Below are 12,552 nucleotides of genomic sequence, written 5' to 3' on the forward strand. Positions count from 1 at the left end.
TGCTTTGATTAGCATAGCAATTGCTCAATGATTAATGTAGAACATCCATAACTTGTACCTGTCCTAAACATAAGCTCAAGCTCCACTAGTCACCATATAACAAAACACAAACACACACACACACACACACACACACACACACACACACACACACACACACACACACACACACACACACACACACACACACTTGTTGTGTTTCCATGTTTTATGGGGACTTTCCATAGACATAATGGTTTTTATACTGTACAAACTTTATATTCTATCCCCTAAACCTAACCCTACCCCTAAACCTAACCCTCACAGAAAACTTTCTGCATTTTTACATTTTCAAAAAACATAATTTAGTATGATTTATAAGCTGTTTTCCTCATGGGGACCGACAAAATGTCCCCACAAGGTCAAACATTTCGGGTTTTACTATCCTTATGGGGACATTTGGTCCCCACAAAGTGATAAATACACGCTCACACACACACACACACACACACACACAAATAATTTCCCATGCTGGGAAATAGAAATACCATGCTCAGTTTCAGTTAAATTTAAGTTCCTGTAAATTTAAAGAGACAAGTTAATTAAACAATTCAGGTTACTTAAAATGTGTCTGTTTCATGAACTCAATGGAAAGTGAAAATTCTAAAAACTCACCAAGGTTATTTAGGCTAAACTAATTGTAAGATTGAAATTTTCCCTATTCAAAACCATTAATAATTTTGAGAATTATGGTTTACAGTGTAAGGGGGTTTTAACTACTCGTGTCTAAGAACACCTTTTGGCTTATTTTTTTCTCATGCATGTATGTTGTAATGCTAAACCATGTTGTAAAAACATTTAAAACCTGTCTAAGATGGTTTTCTGGTTTTTGCTGGTCTCCCAACCTAAACAAGCTGGTGATTCGCTGGGTTAGCTTGTCAGCAAACTTGCCTTCCAGCCTGACCAGCTGAAAAGTGCCCAGACCCATTCTAAAATCAGCCAAGAGACCAGCTATGACCAGCAGCCCATCTTAGCCTGGCTTTAGCTACCTTTTTAATGCAGGAAATTCATGCCAAAAAGCTTTGTTTCACAGTAATACAACAGTCTCAAAGCCTGATTAAATAAATACATTTTAAAGTGAAGGACTACATTATGGTCGCAGCAAATATTTTTAGAATTTAAACAAAATCGTGCAGCATGTTCTCTGTGCGAGACATTTCACCCCTTTCACAACCCTTTCAAATTGTTTAACTATCAGGCATGTTGATACATCTCAAATTTCCTCAAAATAAGATTTGAGCAGTTTAAAGTCTGGCAGCGGTCATCGTCCGCGCTTCCTTCGTTTTCTCTGTGGCGGTTGAGGTCTCTATCGAGTTTGCCCCTTTAAATGCGCCCGCGAGCGCGCGCTTCCCGCCGTAGCCTCCCTGTCCTCCGTTTCCCTGGCAGCCCAAGGTGATTGACACACCGAGGCTGGTCCCAGACCCTCCCTCTCGTCTCCTCTTTCGTCTCCTCACACTTCGCTCAGCTCGTACTGATCGTGAGCCTCAGTAACTTTCTACAGCGAGAGGGATGCAGCGCGCGCTGAGCGCAGCCTGAAAATGGCAACCCTTTGGATTTATCCGTCCCTAATTTTCTTTCTCTTTACCTCCCTCACACCGAGCCAAGCCTTACGGAATTACCCTGAGAATGAAGGTAAGAGTGGTTTGTGTTTAATTGGGAAAGAATATGACTAATTAATGACAGAGGTTCGCGGGAGACAGTTTACTTGACTGCGCTCTGAATGCTGTGGTTCCAATAAATCATGCATACGATGAAAGAGGCGAGTAGAGTAAAATAATTCAATAAAGTTAAAGTTTTTTTTTATTTTTCTAGTTAGGTTTATTGGAATTTCGGTGTACAACATGCCAGTCTAGAAGAACTGGGCGATATTGCGATGTCCGAGTCCAAACGAATTCACTCTTCAAGTGCGTCCGCAGGATAGCAAATGGACGTTTCTAAAGGATTTTAATCTATATGCACACGTGCAAATGATTAGAATAGTGAAAATGATGATGACAGTTAGTGTAAGAATTTATACGAGTGCAGATTTTGACTACTGAAGCACGTATATATGACAAAGTTTCTTGCTGTGTGGGCCGGGGAGTTAATATAATTTCAGGACTTTGAAAACAATGGGATATAAATAAACAACAATAAACCGATTTTAACCAAGCTGTGAAAACACGTATAAGTCATTCAGTTACAGAAGTTGTAGACTACACTATTGTTCAAGATTCAAAATTGTATTTATCAAAAGTGCCTCAATAATAAAAAAACAACAAAACAATGTCCTATACAAAACCATTGGAAGAAACACAATACAGGTTATATTCACTGATTAAAATGAATCAAATAGGAGCAAAAATGCTCTTTGGCAGAACTTTTATATGTCCATGGTTTACACAGTGTATTATTTCCAAAGTGCAATGTGCTGTATGGTCAGCTATAGAGAATTCCTTATAGAGAAGTCCTTATAATCCTGATCATTTAGCAGTGACCATGAGGTGATTTGTTAATTGTGACTGTAGCTTGCCTAAACAGCAGTCTCATTGCATGCATGTTGGCTAAAACTGTTCCACTATCTGTTAAATTTAAGATGGATTTTTTTTAATACATCTAAAATAGTATGTAAAAGCCATTTATTTGCAAAATAATTAATTAATATAATACTTTATTTAAATTAATATTTCATTTTATCTTAATATACTAGAAATGTGGCAAGGTCTGCCTTGTCTCAGGCATAGAAATGGCGAGATGTTCTTCGATTGTTCCAGAACTTTGAGTCGTCTGGCAAATATTTAAATATTATTCCTTTTGAATGAGAACTGTGTTGTTTTTTTTTTTTTTTTGTGAAAAGACAGTCAGACATTATGAGTGAGCGTCCTCTCTTGGCACAGCTTAGCTCTTGTTTTTCTCAAATGTTAAATGCTGGAATTTTAGTTCAGGAAAATGCATCCTAGATAGTCAGTAAAGATAATGCATCCACAGAGACAAGAGAGCTTTCATACAGCAATTTGCCATCCCAAGTAGATAAGAGCAATAACTTGTTTCTTTATTTTCTCTGTGAATTTAATCAAATAGATAAAAAAAAAAGCTAAACAAAAAGCACAAATAAATGCCAACTCACAAAACCTGAAGAAATTGCCATCTTTTGGAGTAAAAATACACACACCGAATTACGAAACTGTTAAACCTGTGGAAATTGGAGTGGGGCTTCAGTCAAATAACTTTGTGTCCAATCAGAGGAGAAAATATTGCTTTTCTTCTGTCTGGTGTTTTCACTCTAGATTCACAATTTGGAGACTGGAACTTTTACCCATTTTTTCCTCCAATTGCTATTCTCTTTCTTTCTATCTCACTCTTTTCTTGTATTCCTTCTCAGTAGAGCTTGTTCATAGCCTCCTCTTCCTTATTAGTAATGTTTTCTGCTGTCCTCTCAACCTTCCCCTCTGTTATCAGCCTAATTGGCAGACCCTAGTTGACTGCTCCCTGTCTTAGTGTATCGCTGGATGTTTGTGTGTTTTTGTGTGTATGTGAGGGGAGTGCATAACGGCTCATCCAGTGGCTTCCAGTGCCAAGGGATGGTCTCTTATGCTTTGTCTCTGCTATGCTTCACTGTGCTCCATGTGACTGTAAAAACCATCCTCTCATCAGGACGCCTGCTGTGCCTGCTCGCTTAGCCGAAAGACCAGCCATCGTTTGTTATTTTAATTCGCAGTGGGCGTGCAGGTGCCATGTTACACTGGAGAAATGAGAACACAGTGACAGTTTTTTTTGCCACATGAGTGGGACCAAAATGTCATAGAAGAAGGAATAAATTGAAATGAGAGGTCAGAGGACAGAACATTAACTGTTTTAAACAGCAGAGGGTGCCCTTTAATATTCTTTTGTTAGGCTATTGTTTCGTGATGGATCTAATTACAGTGATACAGATCTAGAAAAAAAAAAAAGAAAATTGCTAAAAAGTTGAGTTAAAACAAACAAACAAACAAACAAACAAAATGTTTTATGTCACTTTCTCAGTCAGAGGGATTTAGTTTGAGATTGAGGTCTTCATTCATAGAAAAGGCAAGGACATGATGTAGACAAAATAATAGTGTTTAGAAATCAAAAGACATGACTCATAACTGATTAATATATTTTGTCCCAAGAAATTTACAGTGATAAGAAGAACTCAATCTGAGGTGAAAAAGCTCTAACCCCAAGTATAAATCTGTAGGGTTCATACCACCTGCTTGAGCAAGGATTAGATAGAGTCTGATTCGAGTCGGCAAGCTTAATTCCATTTAAAGGCTCAAAAAGAGCTTTTAATCTTTTTTGCTGAACCCCTGGAATTGCCATCGATTGATACGTATTTCTTTCTTTTCTTCAGATTTGTATTCCACCACTGCTCTGGTCTATATTTCTTTCTTTTCTTGTGGGTGACCTGTCCCTGTTGCATGCTTTCATTTACTGGGTGGCAGGATTAGTGGTTCAGATTCCATCAAGGGGAAGAGGAGCTGTTTGTAAAGGAGCCTATGTTCTCTGCCTTTTATTCAGGTTTAAACCGTCTGGAGTATAGTGGCACCACAGACAAATGCCTGTGCTACAACAAGCATGCCATGATCTCATCATCTATCTGATTTGTGTATTTGAAGTCAAGGTCATCTGAAATTAATTAAAGATATGAAAGTAAGGCTTATGAAGTCCGCATCTTTCAACCTGGTCACATAGAATCACATTACTCACTATACCAAATACTTTGTTTTTGCGAAATTATTTTTATGTGACTCATTGTGTGTATTGCAGCAATTTCCTGGTGAAGTAAATTCACCTGTTATTCACTTTCACACAAATCACTTGGAAAATGGCAGATGATCAGATCATAAACATCTATATACTGTATCTATCTAAAAAAAAAAAAGAAGCAATTGTTGACATAAAAATAAACGTATAGAGTTAAGAAATTTAAGTAGAATGCATAGCTAAAATAATTTGCTATTAGAAGAATTTGATGAGAACTGTTTGTATTTAAATCTCTGACTTTTGAATGCAGACTGGTATCTTGGCAAATTTGATTCGTTTATCAATCTATCAATCTTTCAGAACTGTTTGTACACATAATCAGTGGAGGTTTCATAATATAGCCTACAGTTTTATGATAAATCACATAGGTGTAATTGGATTGGTTTTTATCACCATCATTATTTATGTTCATGAACTTGAGCTGATGTGGACATCATTGATTGGCCACCTCACCGCTCTGATTCACCTCTGTTACTGGGAATACTGATGGATTTGCACTGTGTAATCATAAGAAAGACCTTTGAGAGCCTCTTAATTTCCCACCATAATTTCAAACCATTATTACCAAATGCAACCAAAGTGGGCCTAGAGTGGGCCTAAAGTGAAATGATTTTCTGGACCCACAATGGCCCAATGCAGATAATTGATTGCTAATATTATTTGTAATGAAATTACAGTAGGTGGAAAGGTAAAGACTGTAGTATTGATTTCAGGAACCTGGAATGTTTTTTCTTTTTAAACAGCAGTAATAGGCAGATGGGACACAGCAAAAAAGGATAATTTTACTTTTTTGTTTTTTGGTTTGGTTGAGCTCAATTTGTTTGGGCAAAATCTATTGTTTTTGTAAAGGAACTCTTCCTGTGACATGCTGGGCTGCTGACCTATACACTAGGATTCCCTCTGTTCTGTGGACCCAAAGCATTGCACTGTCAGCAAAAACTCCTCTCTTCTCTGACAAATGAGCTGCCCTCGCCCTCCCTCTTTAACTCTGTCTCTCTTTCCTTTCTGTTTCTACAAATTAACGCATCTGACACTCGTGTTCGACTACCAGTTCTCTCACTGGAAGCTCATTAGTGGGCTAGTCAATACAACAGCAGAGCTCTAAACGTCATGCTGTGTGCCCTGCACTCCCTGTGCTCTCGCTGGGTCCCAGTCTTGACCTTTTATTTTTTTTTATTGAATTAATCTGTCTGTCCTGGTCTCAGCTTCTCCCACATTCGTGTGGTTTGGAGAGATGACTGGACTCTGAGAATCACTGCCGTAACGCAGCGTTAAACAAACATCAGTTTTTTTTTTTCTTCTTCAATTTGCTCAGTTTGGTGTTATTGACCGGCAGAAATCTTTTAGTGCCTCTGTCCCGCATGCTTTGAATGTCTGTATTCTGTTTGTCATAGCCGATTGTGGGCTGTTTGATCAGCTCATCTGCGCTGACTTTTCATGTGTGGCAGGTCAAACGATGGTCGGATTTACATTTTGATGCGATGCAACCTTGGAATTGGCTTCTCGGCTATGGAGCATATTTTTCTAAAGCCAAAACCAACATCCTGCTTCCTGGGTCACTCTGATATTCAGTGGTCTTTGAGACCTGATCACGTCTCATGTGGTTCTAGAGAAGACACTTTAGACAGTCAACACACAGTGATAGAGGATGGGTAATTCAAGTAATGCACCTCTTAACGGAAAAATAATACAGCCTGGTCATGTTATAAAGACACTGGGGCTGCATTTTAAGGAAAAAGTAAAAGTGATATGATAATGAACCACAAAATTTTGAGTGGTTAAGTGCACTCAAAATGGACAGATTGAGGGTTTTGAGATGATGGTGTGTGTGTATTTATGTGTGGGAGAATTAAGTCTCGGTTTTCCTTTAGATTCTAGTTTAGTGTAATACCAACCACTTTTACAATGACAAATGCTCTGTTCCAAAACCTGTTTATGGAGGAAACAATTTAAGGCATTATAGGCACGCTCACGCAACATGATCAAAAGGGAAATAGACATGTTGCTACTGAATTTTCCGGTACCCTGACATCAACCCCATTGTGCTGAGTTACTGACAGTGCCATCTCCCATCAGACATCTTTGCATTAATTGAAATGTTTTTACCTTTTCCTGTGACACTACTGTAGACTGTTCTAGTCCCATGGAAACCAGCAAGTAAACGCTTTCACATAATCAATGATGAGCATGATTCAGAGATTGCATTTTCCCTTTAAGATTAAGTTTTTACTCCACTGATGGTGGGTTAGGGCTGGGGGATATGGTAAAAAAAAAGAAATTATGATGTTTTTATTATATAACTCTATATCGATATTTATCTCGATATACAGCAAATTTCATACCATTAATGGGGATGGAACTGCATGTTTCCACATGTTTGTTTGGACATCAAGAATGAATTAAACATAACCAGAGGGTAAGCTACCTTTAAACTACACTCAGTTTAGGAATTAATCCTACATAAGTTGAATGTGACCTCTTTTGATGAAATTTCGCCAATTTCATCATCTTCAGCGGACGTTTGACTCTACTGAAAGACTTACTTGTGTTGCACCATAAGCTAGATTGCCAACCCCCAATAAACATCACAAGAAGAAGAAACACTTACTTGCCTGTGACAATGCTATGGATCATGAAAAATCTTTAACTAAATTGTTCATAAATAAACAGTTATGTTATCAGAATGTTATTTCTGAGTTGTTTTTGTATTCGTCGATAGCTGTATTGCATTGTCAGTGCTGAACGATATTATATTTGCTAGATAGCTAGCTGCTAGCTAGCAGCTACCGAGCCTCATCTGCCTCATCTAGCCTCATTGCCAGTTTCCATGACAGCAGGGTTTTATATATATTATATAGATTTATATTGTTTGGGGGCTTCAGGGGTATACCCTGAGAGAAAAATTTTGAAAATGTAAAAGTCTGTATAGACCATTTTTTGTTCTCTCCATAAAATGAAAATCTACCAACATCTAACAATGTACAGCACAATAGTGAGCCTAAATATACTGTCAGATAAAGTTAAGTAGGCCTATAAATGGAATATAAATATCAAATAATGGAAACGTTCTCATGAGAACTCAACTCAGTCACATTTTTGGTTGTTTTTCCTTGGCATTTATGCAAGAGATGATCTTTGATTAATTTTCACAAAAATAATCTGTTTGTGAAAGGCTAGAAAACAATTATGATTTATAAAGCTAATTTTAGATGAAATTTTATAGATTAAAGGCGCTCTGGAGGCACACTGTCCTGTCACAAACCTGTTTTAGCTCAATGGTCAGATTCATTTCAGAAACATGAAGTTGAATTCACTTTGCGTCATTCTCATTTTCTGTAGTGTTGTTTACGAAAGATGCCAGAATCCATCTATATTGCTGCTCACAGTATTTCTCTGCTATGGTCTACTGTCATTAAAATAACCGCATCTGCAACTCTAAATGCAGCGCGATAAAGGGTATAAGCGTGTACTGTAATAGAAAAGTATTTCAGGATACAGCGCTGAAAGATCAGTGCTATCTGTACCCGAGCGATTGCGCTGTGCATAGCTCCGTTGTTTTGTCGCGCTGATCACTTGAAGTGTATAAACAGTGAGATGGGGCAGCAAATGTCAAGATGTTTCGTAGTCCGGATGGAACCAAGCTGAGGTCCGGACCTGGAACATGGTCTGCTATTTAGTGACCGCTGGTCTAGATATATAACAGGCTTAATAAATTACTCAAAAGTTTATCATTGATATCAAAAACTTATATTTCTCCATATATATTCCCAGCCCTAGTTTGGGCCTATATTTAATAAAATATGCATTCCTGTTGACTGTTTTAATTCATTTACAACTAAAAACAACTTGCTTCATAACTCTGTTTTGGTGATGGAGCTCAAACATACCAATACTTTCAACAATACCAGCTTCATCCTCTGGGGGCAGTAGTTTGAATTTTCGGAAAGCACAGAGCAATTTTAGCTGAAGAACTTTTGACCCATTGTTGCCGAATTCAGTGAGATCTGTATGGCCTACATACTATGTATTTTTATAATTATTAGAGTATTGCTGTTACCTTAGCAACATCTTAAATTAAAACTCTATTGTGAGTTGAGTCTCCCATGCAAAGTGCTATTTTGTGTGGCTCGAGGATTTGCTCGAGGGCTCGTGTTTTCATCAGCTGTATGGTAGACTAAACACTATTAAAGTGTGACTAGACATGCACTGCATGCAAGCCATTCTTGCATTACTAGCCAATCAACTATTTAGACTGTTTACTTGCGTGATTAACCGAAAGTTAAGCGCTGCCTGCTCATGATGCACAAATGGCTTGCGAGCGCTGCATGAATCTGTTGGGTATACTGCAGTCTCATCACATTTTAACTCTTTGTTTACCCTCCAATTCAGCTCATGAAAACATTTATGATATGCCTCCGCGTGCCAATGCTGGCACGTGTGCCATTGGTTGCCGACCCCTGGTGTAGAGCCTGTTGGCAAGTGGGAAATGGCATATGAAAATGACAATGTAAGAGATGAAAAGGACAGAAAAAGAGTGGTCATTGTTTGAGGGCTTCATTCTCCTTGCACTCTCCAGGCCATGGCTGATGTTGGCAGCACAATAGCAAGGTGACCTGGCAGCTCATAGGGGAAAAAGAGGCAGAATGGAGATATTTTTGACTGAAAATCTCTCTCTCTCTGTCCGTCTCTCTATGAGTCACTATCACTCTTTATTTTTCAGCATTCTGTTTCTTTCTTTCTCTCAAACTCTTTCCCCCCCGGTGGCCAATTTTGTCCAGAGGGACTTGTCTTCTAAAGCTTTGTGTTCCCATGACTCCAAGCTTTGTCCTCCTGCGTGATGGTCAGGATGTGTGTGTGTAAGATAAAGCATTCTGTTTGCCCTCTCTTCTGTCCTTAGTTTTATGGTACTCTAGTTGAAAGATTCAGTTCTATCTATCTATCGATCTGTCTTTGTGCCCTATAAAAATCAGTTTTATTTCTCTCCAAATTCTGTTTTATTTAAAAAAAAATTTCCCCCCATTTTTTTTTCCCTCTGAATTACGGGTTTTAAAGTTTAATTACATTTTATTATAACAAAACGGTATAATCAAATGAATAAGTATAATTATAATCAATTGAGAACAGAACCATTACTTTTCAACCAACTATTGCATTGCAACTATTTTCAAAGGAAGAGCTTCTATGCTACACAGCACAATCAAAAGCAACTAATAATTGTATTTATTTATTTTTGGTCAAATACAATGCATCACTGTATTAATGAAAGCATTGATGAAACTCTTGCTTGTGAGATACTGCTTAAATTTAATGTAATTATTAATTATATATTATTATTATTATTATCATTATTAATATGCTACTACTTAATTGAAAATTACATTTTACTATACAGAAGTAATGGATTTCTGTCGCATTTTTACAATTTCATTCGTCTAGTTAAATGGAGCCTTTATTTTGGCGCTTTGGAAGAATATCAGATTTTTTTGAAGCCTTCACTTCTCACCTTATTTGCTAAATATGCTAATTAAACGGCAAAAGGCTATGATTTTATTATATACAATTAAAGTATAGGCTGCCTGTTCTGTGTTTTACAGTGAATAAAGTGCCCTGCTCTTTGTCATTAATAAACATACAGAGCACACGTGATGCTAATGATGCGATTAGTGTAAAAGCAATGGCTTCTCACATTCACTCTCTGTTGAAGCACACAGCTCATGTAAACCGTATATTTGTTTAATTAAATCTAAGTCTTTTTGGATTAAGCATCACACAAGGACATATCACAATTTTATTTTGATTAATTGTGCATTTATATATTCATATTATCCCAAATCTGTCAAATTTTGTGACATTCTGCATTTTGTACGTAATGCCGTAACGAACTGTTTTTAAAAACGGCCAAGTTAATTACTATAAAATATGCTAATATTGGCCCATACCAATATAGACACTGATATACTGTGCAACCCATTTATTCAGTAATTCACCTAATTTCAAGCCAACTGCTGGACTACAGTAATATCTTAGTTGGCTCTAAGAGTTTGGGAGAGTAAAGGGACTCCTCCATATGCTTTTCTGATGGCTTTGGCTCATTAGGGATGCAGTACATGATGCTGGTAACTGCTTACAGGTACATTGGCTCGGTCCTCAGCAGTGATTATGTGCTCACTAATGTGCCATTGGCTGCCAATTGACCCAGCATGGAGAGGGCTGACCGAACCCCACAGGCTCCAGTGTTCCTTAATGTCTTACTGGAGCGAGATGCACATATCTTCAATTTCCCCCTCGCTGTACCCCTGTTCCCTCCGGTTACCACGACAACACCTTGGCCCCTGCCATGGAGAGCATAATGAAAGGTCCAAAGCACAATTCACAGCCTTATTGAGATGGAGAAATGCATTGAGGGAGGATGAGAGGGTTGTTTGTGTATGTCCACGTGTGTCTGCATATGTGTGTTTTGTACTTATTGGGATAGTTCACTCAAAAATTAAAACTTGTATGAATTTCTTTCTTGAATGAAACACAAAAGGAGATGTTAGGCAAAATGTTAGTGTTTGACGGCCTCAGTCACCATCATTCACTTGCATTGCATATTTATCCCACCTTTTACACGTGTGTAGGCTGTAACTGTAACTCTTCTAATTGCGTATTGACTAAGTTTGTAAGTTATGTTTGTTCACACCTGTTTCAAAGTTTTTCTAAGCTGCCGCCATCATTGTGAAGTCTGCGGCTCTGCCCGAGATATTGGAAAGGCTGGCGGGGTGTTTGATTGCTGGCAGGTAGATTAAAGCAGCTCTTCCATTGGGATTAGAGAGTGAAAGGGGATGGAAGTGCTGATCACAGCCAAAGAAACACTGAGCTCTCCTCTCTCAAAGCGCAATAATCAACCCTGGCCTGGCAGGGGTACTTCAGCAGCAGGCGAGAGAGAGATAGAGAGCATCATGAGGGATCTGAAAAGAGAACAAGACAAGGGAAATGTTTAGTGGTGGTCTCAATTTGTAGATGTGTGTGGTTATAAAATATTAAAACAATAGCTTACTACGATCAAAATTCTGTCATCATATACTCACCCTCATGTTGTTGTAAACCTGTATGACATTCTTTCTTCCATACAACATGATAGGAGGTGTTAGGTAGAATGTTTACGCTGCTTTTTCCATACAGTGAAAGTGAATCTGCTCGACGCTGTTTTGACACAATAAAAAATGACAAAAAGCACCTTAAAAGTACTTGTGCACTAAATTCCATGTCTACTACAGTCATTCACTAGATTTGTAAGAAACAGACTGAAATTTAAGTAATTTACAGAAAATGTTCCCCTACACCGTAGCTCTCTTTGTGTGCGTTAAAATGTGGTGTATTAAGACGCACCATGCAGGTTAAACAACAGTAATGGCAAACGGCATTGGATTGTTGTGTGTGTGTTGTTGCAAGTTTAAATGGATTTGAAAAGAGGGTAAGGTGGAGGAGGGCAAGATATGACATGAGAGTAGGTCTGGGCGATATGGCCATAAATATTATCATGATATTTATTTTCATATCAATCGATAGTGATATTTATCACAATATACTGTCAAATTTATACCATTAATGGGAAAGGAAATGCATTCCACATGTTTGTTAGACCTTAAGAATATGTGAACATAACTTGTTTGTTTACAAGTAAACTCCACAGGTTAAGCTACCTTTTAAATTTGAAGTTTAAGAACTATACTCAGTTTCGGATTTAATCCTTCATAAGGTGTGTGA

The 12,552-nt window shown here is 37.9% G+C and overlaps 1 protein-coding gene across 1 annotated transcript in view; it reads left to right on the forward strand.

Moving 5' to 3' along the window:
* Window positions 1-1,537: 1,537 nt before the first annotated feature.
* LOC127648702 (ephrin type-A receptor 3-like) overlaps window positions 1,538-12,552 on the forward strand; it is a 182,179-nt gene continuing 171,164 nt past the window's right edge. The window contains exon 1 of the mRNA XM_052133423.1: window positions 1,538-1,671. Within this exon, the coding sequence (XP_051989383.1) occupies window positions 1,578-1,671 (94 nt within the window). The 5' untranslated portion in view covers window positions 1,538-1,577. The remainder of the gene's footprint in view (window positions 1,672-12,552) is intronic.

The sequence above is a fragment of the Xyrauchen texanus genome, chromosome 9 (genome assembly GCF_025860055.1).
Source record: "Xyrauchen texanus isolate HMW12.3.18 chromosome 9, RBS_HiC_50CHRs, whole genome shotgun sequence".
NCBI classification, from domain to species: Eukaryota; Metazoa; Chordata; class Actinopteri; order Cypriniformes; family Catostomidae; genus Xyrauchen; species Xyrauchen texanus.